This window comes from Anabrus simplex, chromosome 1 (assembly GCF_040414725.1).
Source record: "Anabrus simplex isolate iqAnaSimp1 chromosome 1, ASM4041472v1, whole genome shotgun sequence".
NCBI lineage: Eukaryota > Metazoa > Arthropoda > Insecta > Orthoptera > Tettigoniidae > Anabrus > Anabrus simplex.
In genome coordinates, this window is record NC_090265.1 from 139,024,784 (window position 1) to 139,047,804 (window position 23,021).

The 23,021-nt window shown below is 38.2% G+C and overlaps 1 protein-coding gene across 2 annotated transcripts in view; it reads left to right on the forward strand.

The window, feature by feature from the left end:
* The first annotated feature begins 4,558 nt into the window (after window positions 1-4,558).
* Window positions 4,559-23,021, forward strand: part of Ipp (inositol polyphosphate 1-phosphatase) — a 57,914-nt gene continuing 39,451 nt past the window's right edge. For both annotated transcript variants that reach the window (XM_068225746.1, XM_067139411.2), the window contains exons 1-2: window positions 4,559-4,759; window positions 14,778-14,900. In XM_068225746.1, the coding sequence (XP_068081847.1) occupies window positions 4,559-4,759; window positions 14,778-14,900 (324 nt within the window). The remainder of the gene's footprint in view (window positions 4,760-14,777; window positions 14,901-23,021) is intronic.

A 23,021-nucleotide genomic window follows, 5' to 3' on the forward strand; every position in this document is an offset into this window, starting at 1 on the left:
CCATATAGAATGTGGAATGTAGAATGTAGAATACCGTAGTGAAGCACGGGTACATTTTCTAGTCTTTTTTATAAATATCTTTATTAAATTAAAATTCTGTATTTCGCCAGTATTAGCTGCCTCCTCTATCAGGGCATTATCTTTATATCCAACTACCTCTACATATTGCTGACTGAATAGTTCTGCCTTCTGTAAGTCCTGGGCATATGCACTCCCCTTGTTCATTAATGATCCCTGGAATGTCCTTCCTGGAACCTGTTTCTATCTTAAAGTATCTGTATATGTCCTTTCATTGCTCCCTAAAATTCATATGGCTGTGAATTGTGTTTGCCATCATGTTATCCTTAGCTGATTTGTTCTCTGAATTCAATTTCCTAGTGAGCTTGTTCCATCTCTCCTTATTTCTACAACCATTTCTAACTCTATTTCTTTCTAATGTGCACTTCTTTCTTAATCTCTTTATTTTCCTGTTATAATATAATGGGTCCTCACTATTCGTCACCACTTTTAAAGGTACATGTCTGTTTTCACACTCCTCAACAATTGCTTTAAAGCCATCCCATAGGCTGTTTACATTTTTATTTACCATTTTCTGTTGATCATAATTGCTTCCCTCTTATCAGCCATGTGGTATTGCCTAATAGTCCTACTTTTACAACATTCCTTTCTAACACATTTATTTTTAACTCTGACAAAGACAGCTTCCTGATCACTTTTACCATCTATCACTTCAGTTTCCCTATTAGAGCTCATCTGATTTTATCAGCACCATGTCTAGAATAATTTCCCCTCTAGTTGGTTCCATCACTTTCTTATTCAGCTGATTCAGCCCTGAAGATGTTTTTCTGTGGTTTCCTTTTTCACACCAGGCAAATGCTGGGGATGTACCTTAGTTAAAGCCACGCCATAAGGTCTATCTATGTCAGTGTGACATAAAACAAGTTGTAATGTTACAGCGAAGAGCTGAGCTGAGTGTGAGGAAAGAAATGGAAGGGCCATAGGACTGGACAAATAAATGAGCACATAAAAATAAAATTTCAAATGTATTTTCTAAGTTTTCCTCCCCACCACCTTTTTTTTGGTTCAACAGTTTAATGAACTAGAACAATATTATGATCAATCATGTCAAATAACAATTTGTAAATATTTTAACTCAGCAACAACAATAAGTAATTATACATTTTGTCAAAATAACAGCTCCCAATTTCTGAAGGCCTTTAGCATGCCAAGATAAACTCTCTCAGTTAACAACCAGGGAAAGTAAGTTCCCAATTTCGTAGACTTTTGACACTCACTGTCCTTTACTCCTGAGGGAAGCCAACAAAAAATGAACGCTAGATCGGAAGGATCCAAAATATTGAGCCTACAGGAGCTAATGCTCATGCTTCAAAATTGCCAAGAGAAAGTTAAATAGTAATAGAATAGAAAACCCACATGTTGATGGGGATGCAGAACACACACTAGCCATGACAATGCCATTACTGAGCGAGTTGGCCATGCGGTTAGGGGTGCACAGCTGTGAGCTAATCAGTCCTATATATAATGATAAATATATGTATTTGTGTTTTTATGTTTTTGAGAACTGTAGAATTATCAATACAGGAAAATTAAACTAATATCATATGAGACAGCTGTGAGCTTGCATTTGGGAGATAGTGGGTTCGAACCCCACTATTGGCAGTCCTGAAGATGATTTTCCATGGTTTCCAGTCTTCACATCAGGAAATGCTGGTCTGGGGCTGTACCTTAATTAAGGCCACGGCCGCTTTCTTCCCACTCCTAGCTTTTTCCTATCCCATCGACGCCATAAGACCAATCTGTGTCGGTGCGATGTAAAGCATTAAAAAAAAAAAAATTGCCATGATAAAAACCTAACAGGGCAGAATGCCCAGTGACACAGAGGATAAGCCATACTACTCTGTGACTATGGATTGGGGAGATATTAACAATTGAAAAATGAAAGAAGAAATTACATTTAGAAAAACTTAGTCACAAAACTCAAAGTGATAAAAGGGAAATGAGGGTCCACACTCGGTTTCCTTTTAATGCATTACAACCACCATTAAGGTGTCCAGCTCCATGGCTAAATGGTTGGCGTGCTGGCCTTTGGTTACAGGGGTTCCAGATTTGATTCCCGGCAGTGTCGGGAATTTTAACCATAATTGATTAATTCTTCTGGCACGGGGACTGGATGTATGTGTCATCTTCATCATTTCATCCTCATCAAGACACGCAGGCCACCTACGGGCGTCAAATCGAAAACCTGCACCAGGCCTCTCCGGAGGCCACACAGCATTTCATTTACCCATTAAGGTGGTTACATTCGCAGCTTGAAAACCTAAAAAACCTACATTCTAACTTGATTAAATTTGTATAAACTCCCCACATTAAAATAAAAGTGGGTATGGCATAACCCTAAACTTTACATGCTAAAGGGAATGCTGTTATCTGCCCACTGCCACCGAATTATTCTAGAATTCACATGGTTAGGATGAAGAAGCCGCCTATCATATATTTTGCCCCAGCAATCTAGCTGCCTTAGGTGAGGAGTGAACCTCATTCATCAAAGCACCAACCATGTTAGTCCCGGGGAGTTAATTGACTGCCTTATTTATAATGACAAGCTGGGATGTGATTGGTTGATTCAAATTCAACAGTTCTTGAAATGAACAAAGAGTAAGAAAGTGCCAACCCCTGACCATAACAGTTCTCCTTTAAGATGACATAGAAAGTTCAAACAGCAGCTCTAGGTAGCACCCTTAACCAAGAACTGATATCTGTCGGCAGGCTTCAGAACTGCATATTAACACAAAGTTCATTGTGTCTCCACAAAATGTCACAATATCTAGGTATTCAAACAATTGCCTAATTCTAGGGAGAGGCCCCCTTTCTGTCATGATAATCATAATGGTATGGTAGATGCATCTAGATTGCCTGTGCATCAATTTTGATGATTGTTCTGCTCCACCAAATGGCAGAGTAAACTGGATCTCTCTCAGGTGATCTATGGCTGAGTTTTAACTTATTTTATTAAGTTTCCAAATTTCTCAGCAGAGATCTTTTACATGCCAACATCATGCAACATAGTGTGTCGAAGGGGCTTTTTCCGCCCTTCAAAAATCGTACTGCCTTATGCTAAAACTATATTATATGGTCCTCAGCATAAATTATGTTATTTTGAAAGGTATATTAGGGCCTAAATTGTTTAAATATTACCTTTAGAGGAGTGATGTGTTCATTGCCAAAGCTAGAGATCCACCATCTCCCCTTAGGAATGTGTTTACTTTTATAATGAAATAGGTCTAGTGCAACGTTTTCCATACCACTCATGTCAACAGCCACTGCCATTGACTAAGATTTATAAAATATGGTGCCACTCCCAAAATTCATCACCCTTAGATGTGATTATTAACTAGAGCACAATAAACAATCCTAAATAAGGATTGTTGAAATGGCATGCCAAGGAGGCTCTTTGCTATGTACTGATGATTTAGATCAATGGAGTGTCACTACACGTCTGATCTGCCCAGCCCAATTGAGTAGACATCTTGTCAGCAGTTAATATCATGAGAAAGTAACTTAAGTAACCTGCTAGCACAAAAAAGCGTCAAGCTGCGGAAGTCTGCAGCTGTGATGCCTGAGGGCCCTATAGTATAGTTCTACCCATTTCTCTTCAGCAGCCTTGTACTTTTTGCCTCCCTCATTCATAAAATGGAACTTTTCTTTCATGATTTCAGTGTAACACTTCTTAAGGAAGTTATTGATCAATTAAATTATCCTTATGTTTGTGTTCTGATTATTTTACAATTTGCACTCACTATAATTTATTACGCAGGTATTCCAAAAGGTGTAGGAAGTAATCAGGACATTAAAAGTACTCTCCAAAACACCACAAAATGTCCCTAGGAACATACGTCCTATAGTCGATTGTTTTCGAGTTATGTCTGTTTATGTTGTCAGCTAGAATGGAGGGGATATTTCATATTCATTTTGAAGTCAGGAATTCTGTCTTAAGGTTTTATAAAATTTGATTTACCATCTAATCATTATGAGTTCAGTGATGTCTGTCCTTCCTCCAAGATCAAAATAAGGTAAGATTCCCTTATTGATAATGACGTGTACGGTCTGCAACAATGCTCAAAAATACATCTTTCAGTAGCTAAAAGGTCATCAACCTTGTGATACATTTTGAGCACTTCTTATAATGTATTACTGCTGGTACTCAAACATGGCTACAGCTACTCAAGGTGGGATGTGCCGGGTAGGGCTATTAACCACAATTCCAGTAAAACTTGGGGTTTCTGTAACTCATAAACAGTCAACCACCGGACTTTTAATGTTATTTTGGGGCTTCTAGCTATGCCCTGGTTACTTCCCGCATTTTTGGAAATGCCCTGTGTAAGTACAGTAATGACTTTGTTACTTGCTTATTTTATGCAATGTTCTACTGTAGAACTTAAGTGGTCCATGTTTATGGTAGATTTAACATTTTAAACATTTACACTTTTTGTACTTCTCAGCTTTTTATATAATATTTGTGTGGGATTTGCTTCAGATAATGAGTCTGCTTGAATCACTTATCCAAGTGTCTGAAAAAGCTGCAAATATTGCTCGAGTGTGTCGCCAAAATGAGCATCTTTTTAAGCTACTCATTCAGGAAAAGAGTGAAGAAGAAAAGAATCCTAGATTTGTTGAAGATTTTAAAACTTTGGCAGACGTCCTAATACAAGAAACTATAAAGCACGATATTGGAAACAAGGTATGTGAAAGGGATATACTATCCTTCTTGCTCTTGGTGCAGACCATATAAATGTCTAGGATTAAAGGTTGTGATGTCCATAATTTATGTTTAGATTTACTCCTATGTTTGAGGTTGTCAGACTTAAATTATAGTATAACTGGGTAACAGCCTTTTAGACTCTTATCAAATTTGTTAGATTGGCATGTTGCATATAACATAAACAGATGGGTGTTCAAAAATACAAAATTCTGGATATGAAACCTTTTTTTCCTTCTCAGTAATACATACAGTATGTACTAGAGATTAAAAATGGAGTGAGTTTGAGTCTGGTGTTTTGGGTCGTCTACATGTGAAGCCAGGGGGTTGCTGTTAGTACAGAACCAATCCTAGCTACCTCTTGTAAGTGTAACAGTTCATGCTGTAGTTCCACAAGTATGAGGAGTCTGGCGCAGATGAAAATAGTGTTTCTTGTTCCTGCTGTACATGATAGGCATGCTCAGCATACAGCAGTGTGGCTGTGCTTTAGGCTATGACTTAATATGGAAGGTCAGTGTGTATCACAGCATCTTGTGTAATGTTTAAAATGTAATAATATGGGAGACCATAATGGTAAGGATAAAGCCGAGACCGTGGATGGGGTGACGTGTAGATTACCTGATAATGCGAATTCAGTTACAAATATGAGTCAAATGAGAAAAAGTGACATATGGAAAATCTTTGACCCCATAATCCAAGCTTCCAATGCAAAGCATATAAAATTTGCAAGATGTTAACAAGAGTGTGGAAATGATTAAAATTATAGTGTATTTTTACAGTAAAGACCTCAACAATCTCAGGTCGCATCACATTCAACATGCAGAAATATTTTAATGAAACAGGTGACATTAATTACTTAGGTACCCATTTTTCACCTTACGTCTCTATTTCTAAACCTGAACATTAGTGATGAATACCTAATAAAGTGCACCAGGAATCTAACCAAAATATTTCTCAATGTAATCAGTTTTACTGACCATAGTACCGGTAACACAAAAGCTTTCTTTAGTGTATTAAATATTATTGATGGAATTTGTGGTTATGGTAAGCTGTAGAATATAACTGCATCTATTCAGTTAATATTCTTAGTGTACTTTCAACACAAATTTGGTATTGAATTTTCTTTGGTTAAATAATTTAAAACACATACAATATAATAGCAATTAAAATAAAGAATATCATATGTTACAAATATCTACATATTTTTTGGTTGACTTGGAAAATAAATCAAAGAAGAAAGATAAATAAATAATTAATAATAAACTAATATAAATGAACCATATACATGAGTAAGGGCTAACTCATTGTTATTATTTCCAAATCTCGATTATAAACAAAGATCATCAGTTGGAAAATGTTTACACATGCTATGAATCCACTAGTCTACTTATCAACCCTTGTGCTTGCTGTCCTCTTCTTGTGATTTAGGACTCATTCTACTTGCATAGTGTGCACACGAGTACAATGCCAGTGCAAACTAGTTGACATGTGATGAGTATATGTGTACAGGACGAGTACTGTGACAGGCGAGTCGAGTCTGTGCGGGTATGGGTTTGAACAAGTTTGGAGAGACAAGTACCAATCCACCTGGCTGGCGAATTTCTAGTGGGTACAAGAAGCTGGTTTACATACATACATACATACATACATACATACATACATACATACATACATACACACATACATACATACATACATACATACATACATACACACACACATACATACACATACATACATACATACATACATACATACATACATACATACATACATACATACATACATACATATTCATTGTAGATTGTTATGCCTTTCTGCAGTCAGTCTGTAAGTCTCTGTGAATTAACTTAATGCCTCTACAATCCCGAGCTGGCTATATGGCCTCATTTAGTTCTACATCTCTTATTATTACATCATTCAAAACAGGTCTGACCGTTATTGCCTTGGTCTCCCTCGACTTCTCTTTTCCTCCATGGCAAAGTCTTTCCTCCTAAGTAACCTGTCCTCCTTTATTTGCCTCCATGACCACACCATTAAAGCTGGTTTTGTGCGTTCAACTTCATCTATCAAGTTTATTCCCAATTTAGCCTTTTTTCTCCTCTTTCCAAGTACCTTTCCACCATTGTTCTTTCCTGTTTGTGCCAGTTATCATTCTCACTAGTTTCATGTCAGTTACTACTAACTTATGAATAAGATATCCTCAGTCCACTCAGCTTTCACTCCTGTACAGTAAATGCAAAGTCATATCTGCTTCAGCTGGCAAAATTATGTTTACACTGTTCTTCGATGTCAGCTGACTTCTGCTTCTAGACTGGTTACCAGTCAGTTTCACTCGTTTGGTTACGGTATCTCAGTTACCAAGAAGAATGTCCCAAGAGAATATCCCTGGCTGGAATGAAACAAATGGTGCACTTCATGAGCAGTATCTATCCAATGGTGATTCTGAAGTATAATAGTTGATGCCTTCTTACACAGCTTTGATGAGTCTCATTGGCAGAAGTGGAAAAATACTGTGGAAACAATTAATTTTAATGCAAAACTTGCAGTCTTCTCTAAAACCTCAATGGGAATGGACCTTGCCACAGTGTAGAAAGGATTATAGCACCCCCAACCAAATTGTGAATCACACTGTGGATGTATCTTGAGCACCTTTGGATAAAAAACGTACAATCCTAGTAAAGCTGCTGCTCAATCTATAGAAACACACAATTCAAGAGCACCAGGCAAATTGGCCGTGCGGTTAGGTGTGCGCAGCTGTGAGCTCGCATCCGGGAGATAGTGGGTTCGAATCTCACTGTCGGCAGTCCTGAAGATGGTTTTCCGTGGTTTCCCATTTTCACACCAGGCAAATGTTGGGGCTGCACCTTAATTAAGGCCATGGCCGATTCCTTCCCATTCCTAGGCGTTTCCTGTCCCATCATCGCCATAAGACCTATCTGTGTCGGTGCGACGTAAAGCAAAATAGCAATTCAAGAGCACTAAACTTACTCAGAACTGTTCGTGCATTTGAAAGTACCGTAGATACTGGTATCAAAGATCTCAAACCAGGTAAAGCTGCTGGTTTTGATGGCATATTTCCTGAGTTTCTGATATACAGTGGCCCAAAAACAAGGATTTGGTTGGCTAAATTCTACTTCAGCATTTTATTATCAGACAACAATTCAAGGTTAGCAAGATTATTGCAATACTGAAACCTGGAAAACCAGAATTCCAAGTACTATCCAATAGCACTTCTAAGCATGTGCTACAAGCTTTTTGGGAGACTTTTCTTCAAAAGGATCAAGCCAGTGATCAGTGAAGTGATTCCTGTGGAACAAGACAGATTCAGACAGAATCATAGTTGTGTTCTACGAAGTTCTGCAAGTTCTAGAGCTAACAAATTACATCGATGCTTGAAAGCCACCTACAACACTGTGTGGAAACAGTAACTAATATGACCATTCCATGCAAATCAGTAGTCTCAATAATCAGCAACATGGCATTGAACAGGTTCTTCCCAGGAGGAGTTGTGTGCAATGGCATTATCTGGCCCAGAAAATTGAACAGTCGCCTTCCACAGGGGTCAGTCTTGGTACCTCTTTTGTTCAGTCATTACAAATTTGATATTACTGCCACTAAACATCCATACCTCAACCATGCAGAGGCTGTACTGTCTACTGACCTGACCAAAAACTGTAAAAATAGTTAGTGGGATGTAAAAGCAATAACATTATGACTGTATTGTATTACACTTTGCTTCTACTTCTACAACTGGAGATTACAGCCCAGTTCAAATAAGATGGAATCTGTTTGTCTCAGCCTCAACAATAAGCTGGTAAATACAAAACTCTGAGTTTATCTTAAATACAACGCTCATTAAACATAATCCTTATCTGGAGTATCTCGAAGTGACACTTGACACATTGTCCTACAAAAATTCTTCTTGAAAATCTTGGATCAAGGCTGAGTTCAGGGAATAATATTCTGCTTAAATTGTGTGGCACTTCATGAGGTGCCTCAGCCAACAAGTTGTGATATTCTGCCCTTGGTCTCACTTACTCAGCAGCCAAGCACTGCTTTCACCTGCCTCATCAAGAAAGTCGAAGTCCAACTCGGCTACATCATGCGTGCCATCTCAGGCGATATTAAGCCTACATCAACTTCTTTGCTGCCAAGTTTGTCGCACATTGCCCTTGAAGTTTGTGCCAGGTAAATGCTCTTATCCGGGAGTTTGGTAATATTATGTCAAACCCAGCACTTCTCATCCACAGAGATGCCATGGATCTTTGGAGAGGCAGGCTGAAATTCTGCTGTCCACCCATGGAAACAACTAAACTGCTGATAGATGCTGGCCTCAGTCTAACATCAGAATGGAAACAGCAGTGGATGCATTCAGCTGCAGGGTGGCCCAGCCTCTTAGATCCAAACCACGTTCCAGTTGGTTTTGAGCTCCCAGGAAGATCATGGATGTCTCTCTACAAGTTCTGCACCAACTGTGGAAGATGTACCATCACATTGCACCAGTGGGGCTTCAAGATCTCTCCAGGTTGTGATTGTGGAGCGGAGTTCCAGACCATTCTGCACATCAGAATGGATGCCCTCTTTGTGCATACCATGGTAGCTGGGAGGATATTGCCAAAACATCGTCACTGTTAATACAGTGGCTAGAAAACCTGGACGTTCAAATCTAGATCTGTGCTCTCCCTCAGCATACAAGGTTTTTGCATGTTTGTAAATTGTGTACTTAACCCATTCGCGTCATATGATGAGCTGTGGTCGCACACAGTGTTTTGACGCAAGAATCAAATTATGAGCTCAACTTGTAGTAACGAATTGCCTCGCTTATCTTCGTATACTAGATTCCCTTTGCAATATAATTTATAACAATACACATGTGAACATACATAGACCACAATACATACTCAAACATACTTTGACCACAATGTTCCTGGAAAGAGACCAAGTGGAAGACCTCGTGATGTTTGGGAAAAAACGTATATTGAAGGACCTTGAAATTAGAGATGTGAACTGGCGTCGCATATATGAGCAGCATCTGTGGAGGGATAGGACAAACTGGAGGAGGCTCGTACACAACCACACCTGGCATGCTGGAGCGAAGAAATGATGATGATGATGATGATGATGATGATGATGACGACGACGACACACTGTAGGGAACTAGAGGCACGTACTGTTGGTACATAATGCTGTCTGTATTTCTGTGTGACACTGGAATTGTTGAGTAAGAGTTTATTTTCGTCGGTATTCAGTATTCATTACAGTATGCAGTAGAAGCTGTTTCGCGGTAATGTCGACAAGAGATTGAAATGGTGATTATGACAATAATGACGTTTTGGAAAATGAATCCAAGTTGGATGATAGTGATAGCAACAGTGAAAGTTACTGAAGTGAGCAGAATATTGAAGAAAGTGAGAGTGTAAGTGCCGTGCAGGTTCTTCCAAACACACGCGGCCAGTGACACAAAACATAGTGTTGGAAATTGGAATGAAAAGGTGATAATCCTGATATATATATCCATTTCATGGATACAGCGGTGTTTCAGAAATACTTACGAAAAATGCATACTCTGCCCACCTACGGAAATTGCGATGTTTTTAGAGACCATTTTTACCACAGCCTGCAAGGAATGAAGACTGGGTAAGTCATAACCTTCAGTGGCATGAATGCAAAATTTGAGTGAATTATCTGCATTATTTTTTATTTTATGCATGTTTATCTGTGACAGGCACGCTCAAACTACAGGGGGGCAAATTGAATCTGATTCCACAGTCAGCAATGTGGCCATTTATTGTGACATGAATGGGTTAAGATTTATTCATATCTTTTTCCATTAATAATAATAATTCTAAGTGCTATAATCAACATTACATAACTGTGATACGTTACAGAAACTCGGAAGGGCCATCAAAAATGGACAGCGGAGAAAACTACCATGAAGTGTGCTTATGGTTTATGTTATAACTTTCCACATGATCCCTATACAGCAAGCTCTTCCATGAAGGTAATGCCCACCTGTTCGTGTGTACTTCACATTTGCCTAATTTCTGCTGCTAAATTCTTAAAACATTCTCTTTGTGCAAAAGGATGAAGTAATAATAGTTAACAGAAAGAGCTGGGACAAAGTATGTAACAGAAATGGAGAAAAACTACTAGAATTATGTATGGTGGAGGAGCTTTTTATTTTGAATGGCTGGTGGTTGGGAGATGAGAGTGGAAAGTTAACCTATATAACAGAAAATGGGGGCAGTACAATTGACCTAGTTGTATGTCGTAGGGATAGTCTGCAAGTTGCAAAGAGATTGGGTGGAGGCAGATAGTAAGCCAGTAACTAAAAATAATGACCAAAGATATAAGAATTGAGGAGATGGTATACGATAGCTTAAAGGAGAGGAAGCGGCCAGTATCCAGTAATCGGGAGATAGTGGGTTTTCCGTGGTTTCCCATTTTCAACCAGGCAAATGCCTCGGCTGCTTCTTTCCACTTCCTAGTCCTTTCCTGTACCGTTGCCAAAAGACCTATCTGTGTCGGTGTGATGTAAAACAAATAGCAAAAAAAAAAAAAAAAAAAAAAAGGAGATGAAGAAACCTAGGTATTGTTAGCGAGAAGAATTGGTGAATGAATTCAGTGGAGAGAAATTTGAAGATTTGGAAAGAAAAGTTGGTAGAAGAGCATAGAGATGAAGTAGCTCTAACTAGGATAGAACATTAAATAGCAGTGGCAGGCTTAATCCAGATAGGGCACAGACAAGAAGTGGGTGGTCTTATACAGAATGTGCAAAGAAAAAGACACTAGTTTTGAAGGCACTTCGGAATTACAGGACCGAGCGAGTTGGCAGTGCGGATAGAGTTGTGTAGCTGTGAGCTTGCATTTGGTATGTGATAGGTTCGAATCCCACCACCAGCAGCCCCGATGATGGTTTTCCGTGGTTTCCCATTTTCACATCAGGCAAATACTTGGGCTGTACCTTAATTAAGGCTACCTTCCCAATCCTAGCCCTTCCCCATCTTTCTGTCGCCAAAAACCTTCAATGTACGTAGTGCAACATTAAACCACTTGCAAAAAAAAAAAAAAAAAAAGATACAGGATAGGTAGAGGGAATGTACGTAGTGCAACATTAAACCACTTGCAAAAAAAAAAAAAGATACAGGTTAGGTAGAGGGAATGTACATAGTGCAACATTAAACCACTTGCAAAAAAAAAAAAAAAAAAAAAAAAAAATGCAGGATAGGTAGAGGGAATGTACGTAGTGCAACATTAAACCACTTGCAAAAAAATAAAGATACAGGTTAGGTAGAGGGAATGTACGTGGTGCAACATTAAACCACTTGCAAAAAAATAAAGATACAGGTTAGGTAGAGGGAATGTACATAGTGCAACATTAAACCACTTGCAAAAAAAAAAAAAAAAGATACAGGTTAGGTAGAGGGAATGTACGTAGTGCAACATTAAACCACTTGCAAAAAAAAAAAAAAAAAAGATGCAGGATAGATAGAGGGAATGTATGTAGTGCAACATTAAACCACTTGCGAAAAAAATATACACAGGTTAGGTAGAGGGAATATATGTAGCTAGGAAAAAAATGGAAAGAACACTGAGGATAGTTAAGAAAGACAAAGTTAGAGTGGCTACAAAAGATGGCTACAGACATAAATAGAAATTCTAAGGACAACAATAGCAAGAAGTAATGGGATAAAATAAATGAAATAACCAAGGAAAGCATGGGTGCATGGGACCAGTATAAATCTTAGATAGTATATGGGTTTAGTATTATGAGAAAATATTGAATAAAGAAGAAAAATGGAGAGCTCATCATCAGGGGATTGTAATACTAATATAAATGGTCCGTTATTGGACATTATAAATTTTCCAGCTAACTCATTCCTGGTTGCCAGCGTTTCGCCCTCATGTGCTAGGTTGGGCTCATCAGTTGGTACCTAGCACACCTACCAAGACGCTGGCTAGTGCATACCGTGGAAGCCACTGCGTAGGCTACTTGGAGCCACCGGGGAGGGGATTGTGGTTTCTATCATTCTCATCACTCTGTTACTAGGATTGAATTCATTAAGCATGAACCTTGCAGGAGTTTTCTGGGGTATCGGTATGTGATAGTAAAGTGATTGTCACTGGCTTTTCACCAAGACAGTTAAGATTTGAATTACTGACCAATGGATGTGGGATTTCTGAATGGGAAATTTATGTCCCTGAGGTTTGCATCCTGTATAAAATATTACGTTAACTGCAGCATAAAATTACAAGCTTTACCTCTTTTGAATTTTCCTCCATTTGGTATTTTCTTTTGCTTAAACCAGTGTTTGCCATTCATCAGTACACAGAAAATGATTAGTATTGGCTGAAAAGGACAACAATAGCAAGAAGGTATGAGATAAAATAACTGAGATAACTAAGAAAAGCATGGGTGTAATAGCAACCAGTATAAGTCATAGTTACGGTAGTACATGGGTTCGGTATTATGAGAAAATATTGAATAAAGAAGAAACATAGAGAGCTTGTCATGAGGGGATTGTGGTTTCTATCATTCTCATCACACTGTTACTAGGATTGAAATCAGATGTAATTTGGTAAAATTGTCACCATTTCATAAGCAAGGGATCATCATCATCATCATCTGCAGTTTCCAGCTGTTGGTCGGGTCTGCTTGGAACATAAGCCTCTCCATCTCCTCTTGTCTTCCCACCACTTCTCCCTAGTCACTTTTGCCCAGTCCTCTCCTCTTCTCTGTATACATTCTTCCACTCCTTTTATCCACCTGTCTCTTGGTCTTCCTCTTGGCCATTTACCTGTTATTTCCATTTCATGCATCCTCCTCGGTATCCTTTCCTCCGTCATTCTCTTCATGTCTCCATACCATCTAAGTCTAGATGCCTCTATCCTATTCTGTAGTGGCTCTTCTTTTACTATATCTCAAACCTTCTCATTTCTCATTTTATCCCATCTTGTCACTCCTATTCTGCTTCTCAGAAATTTCATTTCACTTGCCTGTATTCTGTTCACGGCTCTCCGCCTCATTACCCAAGTCTCAGCTGCATACATCAGAATAGGTATATAGTACATTCTGTATATCACCCTTTTGCTTCTCTGAGGGACATCCTTGCTCCAAACCAGGCTTCTGACACTTTTCAGGAATGCTCCTGCTTGTCTTCCACGCTCGATTATTTCCTTATCATTTCCTCCACTTTCCTCTATCATACTTCCTAAGTACTTGAAAATCTCTACCTTCCTAAGCTGTTCCCCTCCAAGCATTATCTCTCTCATAGATCTCTCCTTCTTTCTAGTTGTGATCACTATCTCACTCTTTTGGGCATTAAATTTCATTCCATATTGTTCCACCTCATCTACCCAAGCATCTAACTGTTCCTGGATATCCTCTTCCTTTTCTCCCCAGACTAACAGGTCATCTGCAAACATCATCACTTTCATTATTCCTTCTCCAGTTTTCCTTGCCACTTTTGTCATTATCTCGTCCATTGTTACTACGAAGAGCGAAGGTGACAGAGCACTTCCTTGTTTTAATCCACCTTTTTGCTCAAACCAGCCTGTTCTCTCTCCTCCTTTTTTCACACAACTGACACTCCCATTGTACATCTCCTTCACTCTTTCTACGGTCTGTTCCTCAACACCTTTTCTCTGTAAGGCTTCCTATACCTTGTTTCTACCCACACGGTCATAAGCTTTCTCAAAGTCCACGAAGGCCATCACAAGATCCTTACCCCATTCATAATGATGGTCTTGTAGTTGATGTATTGCGAATATAAGGTCTACTGTGGACCTTCCTGATCTGAAGCCATACTGCTCTTCTCTTAACTTTTCTTCCACCCTCTTTCTGATTCATTCTCCAGAATCTTCTCAAACACCTTTACGATTTAAAAACAGTTACACAAGTGTGGAATGTTTGGGAGACGTTGGCTTTAAACAATAGCACATTCCTCTTTATGAGTCCAGGTATATCTGATTAATTTGGTTTATTTTCCTGTTTTAGCATGAAGAATTAAGAGAACATATCAAGGGTGAAGAGAGTAATGTATTCAAGAATACTGTTGGTGAAAGTGTCGTCGTTCAGGTCCAAGAAGATGAATATTCTACTGCATCTCTTCTGAACACAGTATGTAGAAACAGTGAAATTGTTTGCATTCACCTATAAGTAGCATTTATAGAGGAAAAGGAAATACTGCATCTTAAGAAAGAATAATATGGAACAATATTTTATTTACTGGTATTTACTTTGCTTTGTTTGGCATATTTAAGTGTATAAAGCTTTCTCTTGATGCACGTTAGGTTATGTGTATAAGTGAAAACAATTTTTCATACAGGTTAGGTTATGTATTTAAGTTTAATCATGTGTAGATAATGCATTATGGGTTAAGTTATATTTATTGGTTGTAAATAACCCTTGATATATTCATAGTCATTCAGGAAACTTCTGGTTATTTTTATGTTAATCACCGAGCAAGTTGGTCGTCCGGTTGGGGTCACGCAACTGTGAACTTACATTTGGGAGATAGTGGTTTGAACCATACTGTTGGCAGCCCTGAAGATGGTTTTGTGTGATTTTCCATTTCAGACAGTGCAAATGCTTGTGCTATACCTTAATTGAGGCTATGGCCACTTCCTTCCCACTCCAAACACTTTCCTTTCTTATCATCACCATTTGCTTGGTGTAAAAATGGGAAACTATGGAAAACCATCTTCAGGGCAGCCGACTGTGGGGTTCGAACCGTCTATCTCCCGGATGTAAGCTCACAGCTGTGTGCCCCTAATCGCATGGCCAACTCACCCGGTAGTGTGATGTAAAGCAAATTGTTAAAATAGAAGTTACTTAAGGGACTCAGACTGTTTCTGATGGTTCCGTCAGCTTCCGCTTCGAACGCTAGCACTTTACCATGTCCGGTGAGCCATTTGGTGACGAATGAATGTACCACTTCCATTTCTATTGAAAATGAAAACAACCTGTTTTCCAATCAATGACTGGGTCAGGGATGGAATGAATGAAACCCCATCTTGTAGCGAGGATAGGAATTGTATTAATAGTTAACCTCTTAACTGGGCATGACGTATATATTCGTACGCTGTATGTTACAGGGTAATGGGCATGACGAATATATACGTACTCGTCTTTTACCGCGAATATCTCCTGGGTAGGAGGAGCTACTTTGCCGTGTCGTGTATTGTCGTCTGAATTGAGGTTTTTCCCACTCGATGACAGCAAATACCACATGTCACGCTTCTTGAAGCTTATTTGTTTTACAACTGTGCTGTGCTACTTGTCCGCAGTAGGCCAAATATGGCAGCATCTAGTTCAAAGCTTAAGTTGGAAACGCTCGAAGAAGACGAGTTTATTCAACACTCAGAGAATGATTCTGAAGATTTATCTTCTCAGAAATCTAAAGATCAGTGGTTTGATACAAATGAAGGCGACTCCGATAGTGAAAGGGGTTCAGAAAGTGAGAATGAAGAACAAGGAAAACAACATGACGAATCGGATGAGGGCGAAGTGCTGGACATGTTTCAACCTTTCCCGCCGCGTGGTGTTTCACGTCAGAAATTCGTATTTTCTGGTGCTTTTGGTGTAAATGTGGACTTTGACGATGAATCCATTGTGTTGGAATATTTTGAACAATTCATAGGTGATGATATGTTTCAACTTATTGCCGAACAGACTAATGTGTACGCTAAACAGGTTTTAGAAGCCCATCCGAACTTGAAAACACGGTCACGAGCGAGAGATTGGGTGGATACAAATCCAACTGAGATAAAAGCTCTAATTGGACTTCTAATGCTGCAGGGGATAGTTCATAAGCCAGAAAACAGTACGTACTTCTCAAAACGGAAAGTATCGCAACCCCTTACTTTTCAAAAATTATCTCTGAGACAAATCACTGCAGTTCTAGTGAGGTAAATGACGTAACGGACCGTGAAGTTAATATAAAATCATTCACATTGTCACTAGCATCATGTGCAATTCGTAAATATTCCTTTCTTTCATTTGTTTTAATTTTAGGTGGTAACATATGAACAAAACACTCAAATTTGTGTAAACCAGGTAAATGACCTTGCAGTTAATAAAAAATGGTTCAGAATGTCACATGCATGATATGATATATATATAAATGCCCTTGCTTTTATTTATTTCAACTTTCGGCTATAAAATATGGGCCAAAATCGGAAATTCCAAACAGGTAAATGACCTTGCAGTTAATGTAAAACTGGTTCAACATTTCTCTAACATTAAAATTAATTAATTAAAACGCCTTTATTTTACTTTTTGTATCACAGATGAATGATATTAGTGATATTACTAACTTTTCTGAACATCCTACCGTGTAACAACCATCTGCTGAAAAAATACACACGGCAGGTTACACCAAGCACATCTATAATACCCAGTTAAGAGGTTAAATACTTTATTGATAAGATCCACCTTTTCAATACAATGTTGTACAATGTGCTACATTACATCTAAGATGTCACATAACAACAGGAGTACAGACATATGAAAGTATGACATAGATATAAGCCTGGAATGAAACATCTGGTGATGAGGAACATACGAATTTGGAAAACACCAAAACGAAATAACAATAGCGAAGGGACAGGGAAGGGAACTACCTATGTAAATCCTTAATGGTTGGTAACCACGTATTACTTAATTTGCAGAGATCCAGTGTCCTTGTTGAAATTATTAGGATTTCTAAGTTGTAATGTAGCACATTGCACAACATTGTATTGAAAAGGTGGACCTTATAAATAAAGTAGTTAACTATTAATATAATCACAGTTCAGTACGGATCAATTATCATGAAGTTTGGAATTGTGCCTGCTGCCAAAGCCTGTTGCACTCCTCTGGGGCAATGATTAATGACTGACAGAGGAATTGAAATGAAATGAAATGAAATGATAGTGGAGAGTGTTGCTGGAATGAAAGATGATAGGAAAAAACGGAATACCCGGAGAAAAACTTGTCCCGCCTTCTCTTTGTCCAGCACAAATCTCACATGGAGTGACCGCAATTTGAACCACGGAACCCAGCGGTGAGAGGCCGACGCACTGCCATCTGAGCCACGGTGGCTTTCTTCCATTTCTATTATAATGTCTAAATTCAAATCTCATTCCTTGAGAAGCCTTTCTCGTGAACAGTCAAGATTTTCTTCTGAGGAGGCAGAGCAAAGTTCTCTGCAAAACGCAAAGAACTTCACCTTATTTTCTTGACACGGCATAAGCCCAAAATCCTGTGTCATGTTTGTAAGTATGGGCCGTGAAAGTATCAATGGCAAAATTAGTTTATTCGTTGATACGTCCAAACTCTTGAGGTCCTTCTCCCTATAATTTCCGAATCTCAACCTCTCTAGTATACTTTTAATTTTAGTTAGCCAGTACTTTTCCTGATTATTATCTCTTTGATGTCTCTTTTCAATCTTAACAAATATTTCAAAATTCTCTTAAAAATATAAAAAGTATCAACATGTTAATCTTACTCCACAATTTGCTGTACAGTTTGGTAACCCCATCATAATTTTACAGAACTCACTCATTACTTGATTCACCATCTCACAATCTTTCTCTACCACCCATAGTTCAGCTCCATATAACATTCAAATTTTTACTACAGCTTTTAGGACATTTCTTTGAATTTTATAATCTATATTTGGTAATTTATTTTCAAGAATTTGAATTACTGACAGTGCTACAAGACCTTTCCAATTTGGTATATCAGAACTTTTGCCTTAGAGATGTTAATTTTTAATTACAATTTTTTTTGAAAATTCTGCCATAGCATTGATACTCTTTTGCATGCCTCTGGCCGTTAACGTCATCATCAGGACATTGTCCACAAAAATTAGGCTTGGTATTTCACGATTTACTAAAACTGGACACGTCCACTTATCTCCTCCATGTCCAGTTAATATATCATTGATAAATAACAAAAATAAAATAGAAGATAGCTAGCACCCTTGTTTCAAACCCAATTTAGATTCTGTTTGACCATATACTACCCCATCTCCTACCCTAATAGTGCACTGCACCCCTCCATAGATTGCCGCAGTTGCTTGTATCATCTTTCTAGACATCCTTAACAGGTGTAAGTATGCTGACTGTGTTCAAGGTCTTTTCAAAATCTATAGCTGTTATTCACTGCTCAAAAAAATTAGTGGGACATTTGAAACACCTACATTAATTTTTCAAGAATAATTGGAATGAAACAGACATTTTATCTGGAAAATGAAACCTTTATTTAACTGAGATTTATATAACCTATTCACTTCTTATCACACATGTTGGCGCTGTGACCAGAAATTCAACATAATGTCGTAAACCAAAGTGGAAAGTCCTTCATTTAATTCACATAGAGCACAAAAGGAAATATTTCAATATCTGGTAGGCTCTCCATGTGGCCATATTACTGCCCCACATCTTCGAGGCATGCTCCTGACAAGTCTGCAAACAGTTTTTTGTGGAATTTTGCCTCACTCCTCAATAAGGCCATGTGCAAGTTGTTCAAGAGTCTGAGGTACTACAGGATGGGCCCGAAGTTGTCTGTCCAGTATATCCCATAAATGCTCAATGGGATGAGGTCAGGACTCTTACCAGGCTAGTCTGATGTTTGAATCACAAAGTCCTGTAGAGTTTCCATAGTGGCTGCTGCTTAATGCGCTCTCACATTGTCATGTTGTGGAATAAACTGGGGACCCTATTACAACTGCAATGGGCATAACTTGCGCCAGTACAATCTCGTTGATGTACCTCTGAGCATTAAGTTCACCTCTGATTATCTGATTGGCCATGAATTATCATGCCACCCCACAATATGACCGAGCTGCAGCCAGATCTGTCCATTTCTTGGACTGCTGCTTCATTATAATGTTCATGATGACGATATACATGTATACGTCCGTCACACTGTGTTAGACGAAAGCAGGACTCGTCTGTAAACAATATATTGCACCAGTGATGCAGCTGCCAGTCCCTGTGGTCCTCAGCAAATCGAAGTTGATCTCTCTTGTGCCGAACAGTAAATCGAGGAACCTGATGAGGTCTTCTTGGTGTTAAACCTGCCTTTCGGAGTCTGTTGCAAATAGTTTGGTCAATGACACTGCAACCATCATTTTGTAGGTCCCAGGCAGTCGCAGAGCGCTGGTGGAGAGAACAGTTCACCACATATTGGTCTTCTCTGGCCTATGTCTTCCGTTTTCTCCCTTGCCCTGGCTTTTATGTGTATGTACCTCTTCCACAAAATCATTTCCAAACCCTTCCAGCAACAGTTGAAGCTACATTAAGCTCGTAGACACTGCATGAATAGTCCAAACTTCCTGCAGTAATGTCACAGCCCAAACAATTCTGCCTCATTCAGATACCTCATTTCGACTGATGAAATGTACACAAAGAGTATAGAGACGTACTCTTTACTTACGCTCATTAGATGACAGACTGAGACATTGCTCATCCATTTCATTCTGAGGCCACAAAGCCATGGCTTTCCAATGAAATGTGGAGGGTTATTCTCATTCTTAAAACATGTCGGAAGAATGAGAGCAAGTACCAATATAGTTGATCCATTATTGGACATTATAAATTTTCCAGCTAACTCATTCCTGATTGCCAGCGTTTCGCCCCAGTATGCCAAGTTGAGCTCATCAGTAGGTAAATGGCACACCCACCCAGGCGCATTGCTAGTGCATACCGTGGAGGCCACTGCGTAGGCTATTTGGAGCCACCAGCAGTGCCAATGCACTGTGAGAGACTCTGTCTCATTTTCCAAAATTGATGCCTGCCTGGCTATCAGATGATAAAAATGTTGATTCCCATTGGGAACCTGAAATATTTGTTCTGAATGAGTAAATTTATAATACCAATATAGTTGGTCCATTATTGGACATTATAAATTTTCCAGCTAACTCATTCCTGGTTGCCAGCGTTTCACCCCAGTGTGCCAAGTTGGGCTCATCAGAGCAAGTGTATATATATCTTAATCACAGATTACTTACATGGTACATGCAATCAAATTCTTGTACCTCTTAATTTTTTTGAGCAGTATATATAGTATTCCTGCTTTCCATTTGGTACATTTATCTGTTGCTTTTACAATCATGATGTTACCTACTGTTCTTCTACCTTTTCTGAAACCACTCTGATATCTCGAGAGGATGGAAAATTCTTCCGCCTATTTCATCAGTGTATTTGCCAAAATTCCTGTATATAATTTACTTAGGGAGTCCAGTAGTGTTATGCCACCGTAATTACTTAGATTACTTCTATCCCCATGTTTTTTTGTAAATTGGACATATTATGCCCATCTGCCATGACTTAGGAAATTCCAAAGATTCAAATATATTATTGAATAATTTTACTAATATTTCCAGCATTTGTTGACTTTTGGCTTCTTTTTCCCAAAACTTTCCTACATTTGGTCTTTCTTACCATTTTAAAGACTCATATTTCAATATTTCTTCATCTGCTCCTGATGCCATATTGTCTTTTGTCTTTTGATAACACTTTGTATTTCTTTCTTACTTTACAGTACTGTTCACAAACCTCAGTATCACCCTCTTTCCTGAATTACTTTAGAGCTCTAATCGCTTCCAGTTTCTATTATTATTATTTTGTCTTATTTGCACATGAGCTATGGTCTAGAAGGGTTTCTCTACTAGTTCCATCACTAGGTCCACATTATTACTCAATACCACTACCTCTGTTTCACTCACAAGGGTTGGAGCTGTGGCTGAGATATGTAGATGATGTCTTTGTGATTATTAATGAACAAATACTAAAACCAGAGGAATTATTGGATATTTTAAATAACATGGACAAATATATTAAATTCACAATAGAATCAGAAAAGGACAAATCCTTGAATTACCTGGATATAACAATCTCTAGGCAAAATAACCATTTTGAATACCAAATATATAGAAAGTCAACACATACCAATACTATAATTAGAAATGATTCCAACCATCCAGGAGAGCATAAAAAGGCCACTTTTTATAGTTTAATCAACAGGGCAATAAACACACCACTTTTAGAAATATAATGTAAAAAAGAAATGACTTTAATTTACGATGTAGCAAAAAGCAATGGTTACACAAGAAACTATGTCAATAAAATAAAGAATAGGATCATCAACAAACCAAAAACACATCTCAAAAAACAGAAAGAACAGAAAAAATATGTAGTACTCACATATAGGAACAGGCATTCATACGATCTGGCTATCACTTTTAAGAAATTCAGTATTCAAATAGCATACCGAACTAATAATAATAATAATAATAATAATAATAATAATAATAATAATAATAATAATAATAATAATAATAATAATAATAATGTGTCCGCAAATTCAAGCAAGATTAACACAGACAACCAATTCAATAAATCAGGGAAATACACACTGACATGTCAAAACTGTAACCAATGATACATCGGACAATCAGGAAGAAATATAGCCATTAGATATAAAGAACATATAAACGCCAAAAAGTACGGAAAATATTCATTCGTGTGTGAACATATGTACGAAAATAATCATTTATTCACCAACATAGAACAAGACATGAAATTAATACATTCAACAAACAAAGGGAAATATATGGACGTCCTGGAGAAATTAGAAATTTACATAGAACAGAAACAAAGTATTGACAACAATTTAACTGAACACGTTAATGAAGAAAATCCATTATTTACATTGGCTAACCAATATGTGAAAATAAAGAAAAAGGATAATAGATAGCATCAATTATAACTGTCTGGCCCACTCACCACCTCTCCCCCCTCCCCTTCCCCTCCTCTTAAATGGTCAGGTTACATGGGTAGTACACATTCTGTTAGTGGCTGGCCGGTGAGCGAATAAGCTTCCTCCTCTTTAACAGTTTATGTAAGTCCTAATAATTTATAATTATAAATAGAATTTTAACTATGTAACATGGCTTTTTCTTTTTTATAGTACTAGAGGAGCATTTGCAGAAATATAACGGGAGGTTTGTTCTGCTCTGGTTTAAAAAGTCTGGTCCTGCAACAGTTGAGCATAACATCATCTGCCCTGACGGCACATACATGGCTAAATTTTAATATGTATACAGCTTTGTAATAAATCAGTGCATCCTATAAAGGGTCTTAACTTCAACAAGATGTTAAAATTGGACGATAAGTTGGTAGATACTTAGTGACAGCAACAATACAAGCAGTGACAAGTAACATTTTATCAGTGTCTGACTCGGCTAATGGA